General features: G+C 37.6%; 2 protein-coding genes across 2 annotated transcripts in view; one reads left to right on the forward strand and one right to left on the reverse strand.

Moving 5' to 3' along the window:
• The window catches only part of LOC148946083 (geranylgeranyl transferase type-2 subunit alpha-like), a 318679-nt gene that overhangs the window by 192808 nt on the left and 107263 nt on the right, over window positions 1-18608 (forward strand). Inside the window, exon 6 of the mRNA XM_089097770.1 lies at window positions 1788-2041. Coding sequence (XP_088953896.1) covers window positions 1788-2041 — 254 coding nt within the window. The remainder of the gene's footprint in view (window positions 1-1787; window positions 2042-18608) is intronic.
• Window positions 13340-18608, reverse strand: part of LOC148946087 (apolipoprotein D-like) — a 75131-nt gene continuing 69862 nt past the window's right edge. The window contains exons 4-5 of the mRNA XM_089098322.1: window positions 17201-17299; window positions 13340-13607 (exon numbers count right to left, since the gene is read on the reverse strand). Of these exons, the coding sequence (XP_088954448.1) occupies window positions 13405-13607; window positions 17201-17299 (302 nt within the window). The 3' untranslated portion in view covers window positions 13340-13404. The remainder of the gene's footprint in view (window positions 13608-17200; window positions 17300-18608) is intronic.

Genomic DNA, 18608 nt, shown 5'->3' on the forward strand with positions numbered 1-18608 from the left:
GTGCCCAGCTAGCTGAGGAGGAAAATCAAGCGGAAAGAAAAAAGATGCCGTATGTGGAGAATATCATGGTTACAGCCAATTTTTTTTGATTTTTCAGCCAATATATTTTCCTTGTTATTCAAGCCAAGGGACGGTAAGTTTGCTTTATAGAGGTTTTGGACAAGATGGTTCTAATAGTGTACTTCTTCTTTGAATCTGAATCTATTTTTAGGAGTTATGGGTTACTTTAGTTTTTACTATGGGGCGTGATCGTCTCTTACTTGGTTGCTAGCTACCGCTGCAACCTGGATCAATAAAAAACCATAAGCTTTTTCCTGTTTCTTATCAAATATTTCGTGGTAACGAACTGTATAGTAAGAGCGACTCGTCTCAATAGTAACCGAAACTTTAAAAAACGGAATTTTGATACCAATAGAAACATCAAAAGAACTGGATTTTTATGCTGATTTTAAATATATAAGTTTCATCAAGTTTAATTTTACCCATAAATAGTTACGAGCCTGAGAGAATTTGCCTTATTTTCGAAAAAAGTGGAAAATACCCCTTAAAAATCGTAGAATCTTCATGAAAATCACATCGTCAGATTCAGCGAATCAGAGAATCTTACTGTAGAGGTTTCAAGCTCCTATCTGCAAAAATGTGAAATTTGGTATTTTTTGCCAGAAGAAAGATCACGGATACGTGTTAATTTGTTTTTTTTTTCCGTGGGTGATCGTATTGACCCCTTGGTCCTAGAAGTTCATGAAAGGGCTACTCGAACGGACATTAAAATTTCTAGTGCCTTTTCAATTAAACAACCAAAAATTAAAAAACTGCATTTTTAATGTCTTTTCATACTGCATCTTTTCAAAGATGTTTGATTTTTGAAGCAAGTCCGATTTCTAACACCGATTGTCTACTAATAACCATATATGACGTAATAAAAGACTTGATGTATTATCTAACATTGATTGTGTACTAATAACCATATATGACGTAATGAATGACGTGACATAAAAATGGAAAGAAAGATATTTTATTTTAGTTTTCAGTTCATTACATCAAAGAAACGAATTGTAACCCATAGTAACTGAAGTATTATTAGTTTACAGTAAGGATTATATTAAAAAACGAACTATAGCCAATGGTAATCTGGGTTGCAGTAATTGCTCGCAGACTAGTATCCGCCAATCATGCTAAATGTAGAGACGTATAATAGCATATAACTCTTAGACATAGAGTCAGATCAAAACAAAAAGTACACCATTAGAACCACCTTGTCCAAAAACCCTATGTAAGAAAATTTCTGTCCCTCGGATTGAACAGCAAGGAATTTATATCGGCTTGAAAATCAATTAAAGTGGCAGCTGCTACAGCATTCTGCCTAAACGGCATTTTTTTTTTTTTTTTTTCCACAGATATCTTGGCACTGGAACCTCGTAGAGAGTTGTTCAATGGCCCATTTTAAAGGAATTACATTGAAAGACGATCATTGAAATAACAATTTGTATTCATGAATTTCAAGTGATTCAGTTATTTTGATACACCATGTCTAATTCTTCTTACGTTAATACCGTTCTGGAAATACCATTGTATTGTTTTATCGGTAATAGATGTGGTTTGCCTAGCTTTTTAAACTTTATAATTTTTTTTTCACGCTGCAGTCGTATTTTTCCCAAATTTTAAGATAAGGTAGAGACCTTGGTAGATATTCATCTGCTTTATTCGAACTATGAATGTCGAAAACGTTTAATAAAGAATGAATGTGTGAAATTTTCCTTTTAAAGAAAATTTTGTTATCGTTTCAGAGCTGAAACTCGTTGAGAAGGCCATATATACGGATCCGTGGGATCAGAGTGCGTTCTTTTATCATAGATGGCTGCTCGGGCGCAAGGAAAAGAAACTGAGTTTATCGCACATTCAGTGCTTTTTAGATAAAGGTGTGTTTTGTTGCACACTTTCAACCTCAACTCCTTGCAAAAATGCTGATATCAAGGTATCCGTCAATGGAGTTGCCATGGAGTCTATAATAAGTCCGTTTGGGGAATATGGTACAATATGGGTAAGTTACTTTTTTCTCGGTAAAAAAAGAGTGGTTTTTAAGACCCTAACGCTTGAAAATTAATCCCTCCCCTGCCGAAGCCTCCCCCCTGTTTTAGGTTCTAGAGTCAAGGAACACTAGGAAGAATCATTTCAAACATGATCAAAATTTTAAAAAATAGCCTCTTGGGCATTTATCAGTCCAAAATCTAAGATTGTTCTATAATAACAAAACTTTCAGTTAGATGCATATTATACGGCTATTTCTCCAGCGGTGAATATGGTACAATATGGGGAAGTTCCTTTTTTCTCCGTAAAATACGAAGTTTTGAGGCTCAAACACCTGGATTTTAATTCCCTTCCCCCTGCTGCAACCTTTTCACCATGGTTTTGGCTCTGCAGTTCACATCTATCCGCCCTCGTCACCCACTGGTAAGTCTGCAAAATTACTTGATTTAGCTTCAATTACTTATCATTATTCGGAGTAAGATATCTTAACCATTTCCCACTATCGTACACATAGCACTCTATCATATACAACGATGTCATTTCAAATTGCCCGAAATTGTGATATCTCCTTTTTTATTGCTTTCTTTTTATGATTTCCAATCTATGTTAGGAAAAAGACAAAGAAAGAAAAGTTTAACTTTTGTAGAACAATGCATCGAGAAAAAAAAATGCGCATTTAGCTTATTTAATTTCAGAATAAAGTATGACTTTCCAAAATAAAGAGTCATACCCGTAATAAGAAGGGAGATTAATTCACCTCAGGATCTAAACTGCGCACTTCGCATAATATATTTATCCATATATAAATTCTTCCGTATTAAGGTAGGTCAGGGGTTGGATTTGCACTCATCTGAATATTCATTCAATTTATCTGAAACACTTCTCGTAGAAAATTTGAAAATATGGGGCTAAAATGATTCCTTGAGGCCTTTTATACGTCCCTGCCATAAGAAATCCAGTAACCAACACCCTAATAGTGTGGAACTTTGCATTATTCTATAGCTATGGGATATATTGGGTAAATGGTCTTAACAACGGGTGTTTTTTCTGGTGTTTGGCGTTTCCCCCCGGAAAATTCCTCCCGGAAATCTCCTCACCCGCGTAAAATCCCCCCCCCCCCCGAGAAATTTACTCCCCGTGGAAAATTGCCTCTACATAAAATTCCACCGGAATATTTCCCCTGCGGAAATCCCCCCCCCCGCGAAAAATCCCCCTGAAAAATTCCCCTCCCCCTGTGAAAAATCCCCCTCCCCCGGATAATTCCCCCATATTGCCCCGAATAATTCCGGGGGTTCATTAAAAAGGAATTATGAAGTTCTACTTACCTGTTTAAGTAACAACAAAAGATTGTGTCATGGTAGAGTGGTATTTTCTGACATTTGGTGGTGTAAAATGACAGTTGTGGCTCAAAGGGTGCTATAGAACTATCGAGTGAAAAATTTTGAGATCGGGAATTACTTTAAAATATTTGCAAAAAATTATCCGTTGAGGTTCCCTGTTTGAGTGAGAGTAGTAGCGCGTGGTGCAGTACTCGATCTTAAAGGTACACGTAGTCCATTAAAAATAAACAGTTTATTTTAATTTACATTTATTTTAATTACATATTTTAATTACATTATATTTTAATTTACATTAATTTACATTTATTTTAAGCTTTATTTAACTAGATCCTATAAAAATTAGGTACACTAGTGTTAAATTTCACATTGATCATTATGGAGGAGGGCCGGTGGACTTTGTGTTGTTTGGGGGAGTGTACTTTTATTCTCAAAAGTAGGCTTTCATACCCAAATTATCTATCTCTCGGTGAACCTTTAGACATTGAAAGAACAAGATTTGGGGGAGGGGGATCAAACAGTTTGTGGTACGAACTGTAACTGCAAGTAAGGAGCGGCCCGGCTCAATAGTAACCGAAACTATAAAAAACGCAATTTTGATAAAAATAGATATATCAAAATAATTGGATTTTTATGCTGATTTCAAATATATAAGTTACATCAAGTCTTATCTTACCCATCAAAAGTTAAGATCTTGAGAAAATTTGCCTTATTTTCGAAAAGAGGTGGAAACACCCCCTAAAAGTCATAGGATCTTAATGAAAATCACCTAATCAGATCCAGAGTATCAGAGAACCCTACTGTAGAGGTTTCAAGCTCTTATCTTCAAAAATGAAGAATTTTGTATTTTTCGCTAGAAGAAAGATCATGGATGTGTGTTTATTTTTTAATAATTTTTTCTTTGCCCAGGGGTGATCGTATTGACCCAATGGTCCTACAATATTGCGAGAGGGCTTATTCGAACGGAAATTAAAAGTTCTATTGCCCTTTTTAAGTGACCAAAAAAATTGAAGGGCAGCTAAGCCCCTCCCACGCTCATTTTTTCCCAAAGTCACCTATCAGAATTTTTAGATATCCAATTTGTTCAGAATAGTTGAAAAATCTAATACCTATGTCTTTGAGGATGACTTAATCCCCCACAATCTCCGGAGGAAGGGCTGCAAGCTATGAAGTGTGAACGGGCTACCCGGAGCTTTGTTTGCATTCAGACTTAAATGGTAATGTTTCTCATTTTCCTATTTATAGTGTCACCCCTACTAATGTCCATGGGGAATGTCCCTAAAAACAAGGTTGGTTCGAGGGATTCACCTTGAAATGGTGACCCTTTAATTAGATTTTGATATTTCAGACACCCTCCCCCCTCTTGAATAATTGAAGGTGTTTTTTCAGGGATGATTATCATTGTCGAAGCACTTTTTCTTACAAATATTAAATAATGTAGTCCTTTAAACATATTACTACCTCTCCCCCCTAAACAATGACCTACCGACTCTTCTTAATAACACATCCCTGCTTTGTGAAGCAAATCACTTTAGTTAAATAAAGCATAAAAAATAAACGCCAGAAACTAAGGTTGCTGTCACCACGCAATACCCTTATGGCCATTACCCAGGTTTTTCTACAAAAAAGATCCTAACAGACAATTTGATCCCCGCTGAAAATTTGACAATTCCCCCGTAGCGTTCCCTTTATATGCAACTTGTGCATGCACAACTAAAGAAAGACAAATAAAAAGAAAACTATATTAACGAGAGAAATTCCTCCTAGAAAATTTTCTCCCCACTGACAACTCTCTCCCAGGAAGTCCCTTCCTCTCGCAGAAAGCTTCCCAGCAAAAAATGTCCGTATTTTACTCAATAACAAATACTATCTGTAAACAATGGACAAATTGCAAAACTTACAGCCCTTTCCATAGGGGCTGTAGGTGGTCATGTCATCCCCAGACGCATATTTATTGGACAATTTATTTAAATGGCTATATGAAAATTACATTTGGATATCTTTGGAAAAAGTGGGGGATAGGAAGGGGGCTAATTGCCCTCCGCTTTGTTTGGTCACTTAATAGAGCACTTAAACATTTATTTTTTGTTCGAATGAGCACTCCACCAATCTTCTAGAACCATTGGCTTGACACGATCTGTAAAAAAGAAAAAAAAAAAAAAACAACAACGGACAACAAGCATTCAAGAGATTCCTTTGGCAAAATATACGCGATTCCAAATATTTGTAGATGAAAGCTTGAAACCTCTGCAGCAGGGTTCTCTGATTGTTTTGTAGTTAGAAAGGGGGTGATCTCAAAGGGTGCATTTCAATGCCAAAACATCCTAAATATAATTGAGCCTTCGGATAAATGCAGAATTAGTTTAAGGAGGGGGGGATGGATCTAGAAATTGATACAGAATCCTTCTTGATTTCTAGGAATATTTTTGGTCTACTCTGTTATTATGAAAGTGAAGAGTAACATTAAACCCCAAAATGAGAAGAATTTATTCTTTATAGGAGGGGGAATGCTCCTTCTTCATCCCCCCTACTCTTGGTCGTAGAAACTTCGGAGGGTGCTCATACGATTGGAATTTGAGAGTTCTAGTTCTTGTTTTTTTTTTTAAAATAAAAGTGATTTGGTGGAGTTAAAAATACGGTTTGACATCGGAAATTGCAACAGATTTTTTTCTACATCAGAATGTTCAAAAAAATCAGCTGAATTACACAAAACAAAATCCACCAAAATCCCTCTCGCACAAGTGTCCCAAATTTACCCTTGAAGGGGGAAAATGAGAGGGTAATCGATTTTTGTGATTATAAATGTTTTTGTATTAAGATAGTCGTTTAGTGTCAAATCAAGCATGACGAATCTGCATACGACGTTAGAAATCCAGTTTTCTGCATCAGGGTATCAGTTTTATCTTTATGGAATGGAGGGAGGAGTTGGTTAAAGTACGCATATGATTATTTGACGGATTCCTGCGACTAAAGGATCATTTTATATCAAATAAAGTAGTGTAATGCCAAATATGAGGTCAAAAAGCAGTTTTTTTTCATTATTTACCTGATTTCCACCTCTGAGGGCCCTGTAATATGAGGGGTTGATAAGTATAACTTCTTGAAAACTAATTCTTTAAGCAAGGTCGAAACTTCAGATCAATCAGTTATAAAAAGGAACGCTTAGAACTCAGGTAATTTAATCACAAAAAGCATTTTGATTTTAAAGCACAACCTAAAGCTAATTCTTTTTCCAACTGGTTAATGTTATCGTCCTCATCCTGTCTTCCTGCAGCATTAGCACATAACACCTCTTTACACTCCCCGCAGGCAAAGCTGCAGGGTAAACCGTTCCGACGGCAGCTGCATCTGCAAGACTCACACCCGCTGGTGCACTGGCACCAGACCATCTTCATCAGATTTACTGGTGGTGGTGAAGCATCAGTCATAATGGGACTATACATATTCCGTGATGAAGAGTGGCGCCTACCCCACTCGTCGGGCTTTAGAGAATTGGACCTGTCTTGCCACTTCATTATTTGCAAATAGCATCTGCAAAATTGATATTTTGCGACAGCAAAAGTTGGCGGAAGCCACTCTGTCTGAATGAAAGTAATTAAACTTGCAACCCGCATAGTAAATAACGGCTCCAGGACATCCTTCCGGGTCTTCTCATTACTTTTCCCTTTGTATATGCGAAGCAAATATTTCTCTCCAGCTTCAGTGAGCTCCTGGTGGTTAGAACTTGGTGTCTTGAAGATCTTACAAGCATTCTTAAAAATACCATCGTTAAGTGACAAGGTAGATTTTAAAGTGACAAAGTAGATTTTGACATAATCTACGTAAGATTCTGCCACCTTAGGTTATGGATATCCGGCAGTCCATGGTATTTTGCGGACTAGCCAGCCACCGTCCAAAACTTTCTGGGAGGTTGGCAATGTCACTGGACCAACGATACCCTCAATTTTCATCTGTGAATTTGTTAGAAATGCTTTGTCGGCTGTCCTCATCACCTCAAACGAACTAAAGAGCGATGGTGGAAAAGTACAGAGATCGAACGACAGAACCTCGTTCAAGTCAGAACCACTGGTGCTAGCCACTCCGGCTAGACGTTGGAAGATTAGAGCTGGTTTGACAATTTCTCTCTCGCTGTCTATCACCACCGATGCCTTATCAGCCATAGTTACAGCTTTCTCCTTTCTCCTGAAAACATATTTGTCAATTGTCCCACGGATTTGGCATCGTCTACGTTTACAGATGTTGAAGCCTGGACACCAGTCACCACGTTCAACAGCTGTGAATCGAACTATCTTTTCTATGTCCACCAGATCTCTAGTTTTCCTAGAAGATATCGCTTCAGCGTGATTTTCAATAGTCAACTCTGCAAGGCCAGTCAGGTTTTGGGTTAGTTCGTTAACGAGAACCAAAGTAGGCATGGCAGATGTCCAAATTGTCTGCTGCAATTCAGTCATGCCTCTACCTCTCGTCAGACCAACCACTCGTTTTCATATTTCTCATTAATTTTTGTTCGATCACCAAATCAGAAGAAAGTGCCGCCTAGTAATTGTCAGTTCTCCGGATGAACATGTATTCCTGTAAAATTTTGTACTGCTCTGGGTAGTCTTTCCTCGACTGATAAATCGACTGCACGAACATCCAAGTAGACTTCGTGTAATGATTGTGGCCGGAAGCAGCAAAGTAAGGAAGTATTTCCTACAAAGACTGTAGATAAAGCTCGAAATTGCCACTTTGTTCAGCTTTCATGTTCTTTCTCAAGATTCCAAGCAGGCCAGGTACTGAAAACAACGACGGGCAGTTCTGGACTCGGGTAATCGTTCTTTTACGCTATGCAATATTTCATGGATATGCTGCTTCGGACACCTGCACTTCGTCAATGTCATGTCCCTCAAGGAGAGAATCATGCGCCTGTTTTGCCTTTTGAAGGGGTTCTGGTAGCATGCCATTGTCATCAAAATCTCTGCTATTCAGTTCTGATGATAAAAAGTTCGCATAAAGGGCTATCTCCAACAGACCATTGCGTTGTAAAGCACGGTCGACAGCTTTGCCTTGTAACATACTTCGCCCAGTGTTAGGCGCAGTATACTTGACTTATGATTTCCAAAAGTCCCGAGTCAGTCATAAGGAAGCCAATGGCTCCTAGGAAACTGATGCTGGTTTGAAATTCACCTAGGACACCAATAGCATTTCTTAAAGCATTGTGGCAGGCTCTGCATCGACGATACACTTTGCCTTCCAGTAAAGCGGTTGGTCAAAGGTAATGACTAAACTTTTTCCAGCTCGACTAGCGCGCTCGTTAGCATGCATAAGTGTAGAGTAAACACAGGAGATATCGCTTGAGTTGTGGCTAATCTTTGGCAAAAAACGAATATTTGACTTTCCCGGATGAGGTAGCTTTTGATGGGTTGACCACTTAGTTCAACCGACTCACGTATGAGCTTTTGAAAAATCCAGAGGTACGCCATAGCGTTTCAATCTTCATTTGATTGCCATGAGTGTCACTACTGTTTTTAAGCAAACAAAAGTCCTTGGTTGCGACGTGGCGGGTTTTTGGTAAGTGTAGAATTGCGCGATGCCAATTGACTTCAACTCATCTTCACTTACTTCAGTCCTTGGTACTAAAAGCTGCGTTGCCTGCAACTCGGGTGTAGAGACTTCAATAAATCCCACTCCATGAAAGGTATTCAAGCCATCGATAGTAGCAATATCATGATCGACATTGTCTCCTACATACTGATAAAAATGTGCTTTCTCTTCGGACTCTTCCAACAACTTTTGATTTACTGCTGCACATCTTTCAAATTTTTTTACTTCTGAGTACGAAGAGCAGAAGATGAGATTGTGCATTATGTCAATTAAAAACCAGGATGAAAAATGGTGATGGAGCTGCGAAGCCAGTCCTATTTGTACAGGAGACATTAAACCCAGTGGACTGCATGCCTGCATTATAGCCTGTTCAATAGAAGATATTAAAAAGGCGAGCCTATCCCTATTGATGAAAGCAGTCGGCAAAGAGATGCGCCCACGAAGTTCTAACATTTATCTACTGACGAGAAATCGTTAAGAAATTCGTTTGAATCGTTTCTTGTCGTAATGGATTTGATTTTACTTCTTATTATCCTTCCAACAACTTTGATGATCTGATCCCTTTATCCGTTTTCACTATCTGCTTTCACCTCTTGGTGAAATTCTCGTAATGTCTGTCACAGTAGTTACGACGACACGCGGTGTGGACTTCATTTCCGGTCGTCGCAGCAATTCTACTACTCTTAATTTACTTGCGTTATTAACGCCATCGGCTCCCTTCTCGATTAATATGACTGTCTTTTCACCGTTTTTTTTGCTGCTTCGGCATATCGGGCAGACCATGTTCCAGAAAAAAAAAGAAACTTCTTAATTTATAGCACTTGTTTGTTCAGTTAATCCAGGCCCAATCCAATCCTTTCCAAAAAAAAAAAAAAAAAAAAAAAAAAATCAAGCATTGGACAACTGTGGTGTGGTTCTTTATTCTTTGTCCTATTAGATTTAAAAGCTAAAAATGACTTCGAAAAATCAGCAAAAACTCAGGGATTTGGCAACTATGGAGTGTTTCTTTTCTCTTTGTCTCACTAGATTTAAAAGCTAAAAATGACTTCTAAAAGGAAAAAAACTCAAGGATTGGGGAACTATGGCATGTTTCTTCATTCTTTGTCCCACTAGATTTAAAAGCTGAAAATGACTTACAAAAGGGAAAAAACTAAGGAATTGAGCAACTATGCGATGTTTCTTTACTTTTGTCCTATTAAAGACAGTTGTTGAACCCTAGCCCAATGCCAAGAAAAGTCAAGATGGTTTCACTGCAAGTGTAACCTAAAATTTTATTACTAAGTTGGCGAACAACAAAATGAAAGAATACTTTTTAGAATCGACAATTAGTGTATTTGTCGCGCTGTATTTCTGCATAGCTGGTAAACCTTGGGGCTATACCAAAGGCCTTAGATTAATTAGACCCGGTGTTTCACGTTTCTTTTCAAACAATCTTTGAAACCTTAGCAATTTGCGGTATCTTCTTTTTTTGTCGGGACATGGATATTGAATTCGACAGAATTCAACCCATCGCCACCTGGAGAAGAACAAACTCGGCTTGAATGATACACAGTAGATAGCGTTGCACAAATGAAGTTGAAAATCAGAAATGATTATCCAATCTTTTCCAAAATTGGAAGCATAATCCTAAATAATATCTCACAAAATATTTTTAACCAATGCTCGCGGATCAAAGCTTATTATTTTGTCTTTTTTCGGAAGTAAATAAAACGGCACACACCTTTATGTAGCCTTGAACACAGTCATATAGCAAGTACTATGGTAGATGGCTCTAGTGATTAAATCTGCTAAAAATGGCACTAAGGAATGGAAACTGCAAACCGGAGGGGGGGGGGGAATCTAGAATACTGATTTGAAATTAAACTTTTTGAGACTCATATTTTAAGGTGCCATTCCTAGGTTGATAGGAAATGGTGAATCTACCAAAAATGATTAAAATAACTAATTCATATAGGTCAATTTTCACAGTTGTCTTAGGTAAGATGAGGTACTTGACTACGTAATATCAAGTTTTTTACTTTATTTTCGAATTCATAACCATTCATTTCATAGGAAATGATAAAAAAATATAACAACATCTTAATTTCGAGTTTTAACCTCCCCGTCCTTTTAGGGTGGAAATGGGCATAAAGGTACGGAAAAATGGAAACCGGAATTCAGATTTGGAAGTCAGCATGCTTGATTTGATAGGAAATGACTATTTAAACTCCAAAATATTTATAGACACAAAAATTGATTTCCCCCCTTATTTCCCCTTTCAAAGGCAAATTTGGGACATTATGCAAGGGCGATTTTGGTGGATTTTTTTTTGTGTAATTGAGCTGATTTTTCTAAACATTTTGGTGTAAAAAAAAAAAAATTATGCTGCAATTTCCCCGAGGTTTGACTATTTTTTCCCGTATCTTTCCTTCATTAATTAATCCAGGCCAGTCCTAGAGCTATTCTTCATATCTGGTCCTTTTGTTACCCGTAAGGACATCTGATCGATATTTTTAGGTTCCAATTTTGTACTGTTTCTGTGGTTGCTTAATATTGGGTGGGGGGGGGGGGAATTATCTGGCTGGGAATTTTTCACGGGGGGAATTTTTTGGGGGAGGGGGTTCTGGGGAGAATTTACCGTGGGGGACATAATTTTCCGGAGAGAATTCTCCGAGAGGGGTGGGGGAACGCCTGCCCCCATTTCGTATGGAATGTATGTGTTTAGGGACGAATGTTATACTGTGCGCCACTATGGCCTCTAAGACTCGAATGTTATATAAATTTCCGTCCAGTAGATCTCAGAATTCTTGGTCTATGACATTTTGGCTCTGCCCGGGCCAAAATGACTGTTTTTCATATTTTCGTAGATAGTAGTTTTAGGGTTTTTATGAGGATCGCACCCTTTTTTAGGGTGTTTGTTTAATCGAAAACTAAGCCAATTTTTAAAACCTAATGGTTTTTGGCGAAGAAATTTAAAATTAAGGAATTTTCATATTTTGAATTACCATATTAGTAGATTTTGATGACGCAAATATTGTAGTCCAAACTTTGTTAATCCCAACTTTATTTTTAGAGTTTCGGTTTCTGTGACAAGGGCTGTTCTCAATAACAGTTTTTACAATTTCATAATGCGAGGAAGGTCACCATCTCCCCTTCCTTTAACCTTAGTTTTTTTCGTTACTTCGATTTTTTTTTCGTTAATTTTTATCGTACAATCATCCTTGAATCATAATAATCCGTAAATAAACGCACGTTTTAAAATATTTCTAAGGACATGGAGGTCTGAAACACAAGTATAAAAAAAGAATTTTAGGTTATCGTTTTGACGGTTTTCCTTTTTGTAAAGATTCTTTTATAGTGGGAACTCCCCCCCCCCCTCTGTAGGTAAGCGTATGAATGGAATCTTTTTTGTTGTTCAAGTAATAGTTAAGCAATAAGAGGGGAATTTTCACCACACAGCATCCGTGCTACAGGCTTAGTCGAAAAATATTCCTTAAAATGAGGGGAGACTAGGGGTAAATCAAAACCCCCAATCCAGCTCTAATTATCTTGTTGCTCAATGAAAATTGGACGAAGATTTCGGTGTAAAATTTGCTTCAGGCACTCTCTCCCCTGTACTTAGCTATTCACCACTGTAAATGAATTCTGTGAAGTTTCCAATGAATAGGTAGTGCTAAATAAAGCTTGAAAATAGTTGTCAAAATTATTTATTTCTTTTGAATAAATTGTGAGCCGCTTTAGGAATAAATGATCCACCACATGCAAGAGTGATCTCTCATACTGGGAAGCTGAATATGCAACTTCTCAATGATTTTAGATCAATGAACTGCCTCATAAGGTTCTTGGGCTGTATTTTAGCCCTCTGCAGGCCAAAATCGTTGACTTGTGCTAGCAAATGATAGAAAAGATGGGTGTGATTTCTTTTGCTACTTAAAAACGACCATAAAGATCTAAAATTTCGTTCAATTGAACCCACCCTCGATATCCTAGAATCACTGAAAAAAAAAACTGACACACAACGAAAAAAAAATCAGATTTGTAGATTGAGAATTCAAACCTACTTACTAGGGCTCTCTGATACGCTGAATTTAGTGGTACAATTTGCATCAAAGTCGCTCTCCTTTTTGGGGTGTTTCCCTCAAATTTGTCAAAAATTCTCAGGTTCGTGACTTTTGATGGGTAGCCTGATTTTAAGTTTAAGCAATTTTAGGCATTTGTAAGTACCATAAAAGTTCGCTTCGTTTGATGTATAGATTGTCATTAAAATTCTATTTTATTTATAGTTTCAGTTACTATTAGCACGAGTCACTTTTTACAATTCGCTACCATGAAGTGTTTGATGTATAGGCAAAAATGAACATTTCAAGAACGCCTACTGATAAAAGTACCAAGCACATACGGGCTATATTGAAGGGGTGTTTATGTTTGGTCAACAAACAGAAAATTGTAGTAAGCGAGTATACAAGCTTAAAATTTTTCAGTGGGATTCTGCTTCTGTTGCTGCTTCCATCTCGATAGGAAATTTATATTCTTCGTCTTCTGGGTTGGTTCTGTTGCAGTTCTTTTGTTCCACTTTCTTAAAATATTTTGTTGGTATGCCAAAAGATTTGAAGGCGAACAGAGACTTCCTGATAAATCTATCTTCAGGTAAAGGGTTTCGGGATAAAATCCAAGCTAACTCTAAAAAAAAAGAAAAAACAGCAGTAAAAATTTCTATATAAATTTGACTAAAACGCTTTCTTTGATCTTAATTAAAACGATGAAAAAAAAAACTAACAAAGAAACTACAACCGGAGTTGTAATTCGGAAAACTCGAGTGCCTTTAAACGATAGTTGTTGGCTAAACACTAGAGTATTATGAAATAGTTTTTGGAACTAAAATTTTGATTTCATAATATCTAGTTTTTTTATGTTTTTGATGCGTCACTTCAATTTCGTCCTAGGATTTTATTTTTCTATACAAGCGAGTTTGGTATATTACGAGGACGTGGGAAGGGTCTAACCTCTTTAGTTTCTATTGAAAGCTGGGAATTAAAGTTGAATTCCTGGATATGACATTAAATTTGGAAAGGTTGTGCGTAATCCCGGGCTGGGCCAAAGAGGATGCTTCTTTCTAGTTGTTCTTTCAGGACCTATGTTAGAGCAGATGGGAAGTTTTACAGTCAGTGTTACCTTAGACCTTAAATCCGCCTGTGCCTTTTGAGGCACCCACAGCATCAAGTAGGAGCTGCCAATCTTCCCTCATGTTTGCTACTGCAGTGATGTCCTCCCATTCTGGTAGAACGGAGGTGTGCAGGTTTCGTAGATCTCTTTGGTCCGTCCGGTGCAGTGTGTTTCTGGGTCTTCCCCGGCTGCGAGTTCCTGGTGGTTCCCAGTGTAATGCGGCTTTTCGGAGTCCATGGTCATCCATACGTAGGACTTGGTCCAAATATCTCCACCTTCTGACTCTGATGATGTCGGTTATTAGAGGTTATTACCTCATTTCACGGATGGACTGGTTTGTCACCTTCTGTGTCCAGTGGATGTTCAATATTCTATGAAGACGCAAGTTTTGAAAATCCAGGACTCTTCACTCTTGTTCTGGATTCAGGTGCAATGTTTTTACTGCGTAGAGTAGTATTGGCATAATATTGCTGTTGAAAAGGTTTAGCTTTAGGTGTAGAGAAAATCTCTGAGATCTCCATACTTGACGTAGTTTGTTGAAGGCCCATTATGGTTGCCTGTCCTATTATGGTGAGTATTTCTTTCATTATCGAGCCGGTGTTCTCAATGATACGTCCCATATATTTGAACTGGACATTTTGTTCAACATTTTGGTCGCCATATTTAATGGACAGAGGAGAGTCACTAGTCACCATGAATTTGGTTTTCTCAGCATTCACACGTAGACCAATATGGTTTGCCTTTACCGTTACCTCGTCGAGTTATTCTTGAAGCTGCTTTTTACTTGAGTCAAGCACAGCTAAGTCGTGTGCGGAGTCAATATCATTGACCTGGACTTGTTAGGGGCTTAATCTGATGCCTTTTGTACCTGTGCTCGGCAGGATGTAATCAACCATTATTACAAAAAATAATGATGATAGAACACATCCCTGAAACGAGTTTGGCCCTCTGGTGTCTTGACGAAACATTCACCATCCTCATACATGGCGGTAATAATCGTCACTATTTTTTCAGGGATTCCATAGTGGATGAAAATCTTCCATAGGCTTTTACGATCTTTGGATTCAAAGGCTTTCTCGAAATCCACAAAAATCATATAAATCTTCCAACGCCACTCCCTGCTTTCTTCATTAAGAAGTCTAAGCGTGAATATAAGGTCCGCACATGAGCGATTTGGCCGAAAGCCATACCGTTCGCCTCGGAGGTGGTGATCAAGTTGTGTTTGGATCCTCTGTAGGATAATATGTGAGAGGATTTTCCCAGGTATGGACAGTAAACTTATACCCCGCCAGTTGACTGGCTCGGTATCGTCTCCTTTTTTGATTATCCTGATGAGTGTGCGAATAGTGTGATGAGTGTTCAGCGTTGGAGAAGACTATTTCAGGCTATCAAAAAAATTTTTGTTTCTTCGAGCCATGTTCTTACTTTCGAGTGATAAGTTTGGTTCTAGCAGGAAAGCGATCAGCTTCTCCAACCTTCTAAAAATATAATGATAAAAGAATGATAATATATTGCATCTTGTAGAAAGAGGCTTGGAACCCCTCTACAAGGGTATGCTGAATTTGATGGTGCTATTTTCATCAACGTCATTCCTTCTTCGGACGTTCCTACCCCTATGATCCCATAGAGCATTAAGTCACCCGTATTTTTTGTTTCTAAAAAGGGTAACCCCTTTTTAGAACAAAAGATTTTAGAACGAAAAAAACGTTCCGTGACTTTTACCGCACGGATGTTTGTGAGAAAAGTTTTCAGGGAGACTTTTCCAAGGGGAATTTAACACGGGAGGGGGTGGAGAAGAGGATTTCCTAGCACAATTTGAAGAACGGTCAGAAATTAAATAAAAAAACAAGTTTTTTCAAATGAAAGTAAGGTGCAACATTAAAACTGCAAACAAACAGAAATTATTCTGTATATTAGGGGGGCTGCTCATTCCTCAACCATCGCTCTTTACGCTAAAGTTTGGCTTTCTGTGACTATTCTTTAAGAAAAACTGCTCAAACATAAGGGCCGTTGAATTTTTTTAGAGAAGTTTTCAGACTTAAGCGTGAAGAACCGAGGTTGAAGAAGGGCCAGTCCTCCTTTATATACGGAAATTTTTTTTTTTTTTGATGTTGCTCCGTACATTCAGTCGAAAAAAAACTTGTTTAAAAAAAATAATTGTAATACAAAACCAATGTGTTACTTTTTGTTTTAGTACTCTGAGCAATAAATTGCTTTTATTAACAATAAAATCCTCATTTATATTGTTTTGAATGGAAATTATTGAAATAAAACACTTTGCAATAACCAATGGGCTATATTTGTTGCCATTTGGAAACCTTTCTGCAAAGACCGCGAGGCATACAGTAGGCACTGCCGTGCCATTACACAGAAAGAGGCTCCAAGACGACCTTCGAGGACGGACGGGACTTAAGTCAAGTCAAAATCCTTTCAGGCAAGCGCTTGTCGAACTATTGCGTACAGAGCGGAACGTATTGCAGGTGAACAACCATCTTATATATAGAATGATTTATATTTACTTTAACTTTTAGCTTCATTCTTTAACTTTGTTAAAAAAAAGAAAATAATATAATCCTTAAATTTAATGGAATTTATTTATGGGTCGAATCAGACGTTATATGCCTTTTCTATAGGGAACGTTCCCCGAATGGGGTGGGAACATGTCGCAAGGTGAGATTTAAAGGAAATGGGAACTTCTTTAGAGGGTGTAAAGAGAGAGTCTTTGAAAGATTGGGATGGAAGAGGAGCGTCCGTTGCTGTGTTGGCCTCAGAAGGCTTGATGCTGCTGTGCCTTGTTGGTTGTTAGTAGCAGAGTAGAAAGGGGACAGTTCTACTTGTAAGTCTCATCATTAGCACGTTTCAGGTGTCAAAAGATAAATTATCCGATTTAGGTTTAAGTATTTGTGTCATTATTATTCAACATGATTGACGTGGAATAACTTATTGTAACACATTATTCGTGTATTCCAGAGGAAGGTATCTAGTTTGTCGTTACTCATCCTCTTAGAAATGAATAACGAAAGTCTAATGGCGATCAATGATCTCTTAGATGCTGGGAACAAACCCCAAATCTAAGATTTATATTTTAAAAGTAATACAATCAAACTTACGAACAGACATATTTCCTAGTTGTTCACAGTAATACACCAGCGAATACGTTATATAATCTGTGTCAAGGACCCAGTAATTTCCTCTTGGAGCAGGACCTTCTGTAATGAAAAAATATAAAGGGTTTGCTTAATTGCTTAATTACAATTATGAGATCTATTTTAGTTGTCACCAAATTGATTTATTTCAACATTTTTGCTTCTAACGGCAGGGATTGCTCTTTATTTACTTTTTGTTACCAAGAACTGTTTGGTGTATTCTCTACGTGACCCTGCTTTGCATAAGATGTAATATACCCATCTTTCTAGTAATATTTAATAGACATAAAAAGCATTGTTTACGGTTTCGAAATTCCCCCTCAATTTACGTAAGAAATATAAAATTCTTTTGTATGACTAATACATGTAAAAGTTTGCTTTAAAAATGACTCATCTATGACTCATTTCTGAAATTCATAGATGAATTTCTTTATATGAAATCTGTTTTTTTCAATAACTTTGGTCCCTTATCCTTGGAAGTTCGACTGTTAATTTGTATCTAAAAACATAGCTTTGTATATTTCAGTACTTCTCATTAGAATAACTACTCGGACTTTCAACCTCACATCATGTTTTGCCACGGTGGCACCCCTGACCAAAATGGCAAGGCTATAGTTACCCTTGCTTAGAATGTCATAAAAAGCGTACTAAAATTCGTAATTACCATTCATGAACAGTGTTCCAATATTGTGTACATATTGGCACGGTAGGAATGGTCATAGTTATCTTACTTTTTGAAGATATACGGAGGAGCAAGGCATCCGACAAGGTTTAACATTCTGAGCTTTCTACTGCAGTTCACTGATTAGCTTTTCCATTTGAAGTTAATAATTTGGATAGTTCCTGGCGAGTCTCCAAAATGGCTCTATAAAGCCGTAGTATACTATTGAACGGAATATCCATTGGATCCCGAGTTCAACAATGTAGGCCTATTACAAGCCAACCCTTACTCTGCGATTTATGTACAAATCTTCCTATATAAAATGAATAATTCCTCGTAAATGTCAGCCTTGGCTACGGTGACCACATGGGTCAAGCTTCCTTTTTGACTTACTTAATCGACCATAATAAGTCAATTTGCTATCTCCGAATTTAAATGCTCCAGTTTTTTGGTCCCATTTTGGCTACCGTTGATGTTTAGCGGCAAAAAATGGCAGTTTATCGTGGGGCAACTGACTTTTTTTTGTAAAAAGAGCACTAGACATCTTTGTTTCCGGTCAAAAGAGTCCACCTTCAATATTCTACAACCAATCAATTTTATCACCCTTGGTAAACAAAAAGTAAAAAAAAAAAAAAATAGATTGGAAACATATTAATGCCACCCATGCAAAAAATTCTTGTTTTTCGAGATAGCGAGGGCTGTAAATCATTA

This window comes from Artemia sp. Qi Xiang Cuo, chromosome 12 (genome assembly GCF_049724085.1).
Source record: "Artemia sp. Qi Xiang Cuo chromosome 12, ASM4972408v1, whole genome shotgun sequence".
NCBI lineage: Eukaryota > Metazoa > Arthropoda > Branchiopoda > Anostraca > Artemiidae > Artemia > Artemia sp. Qi Xiang Cuo.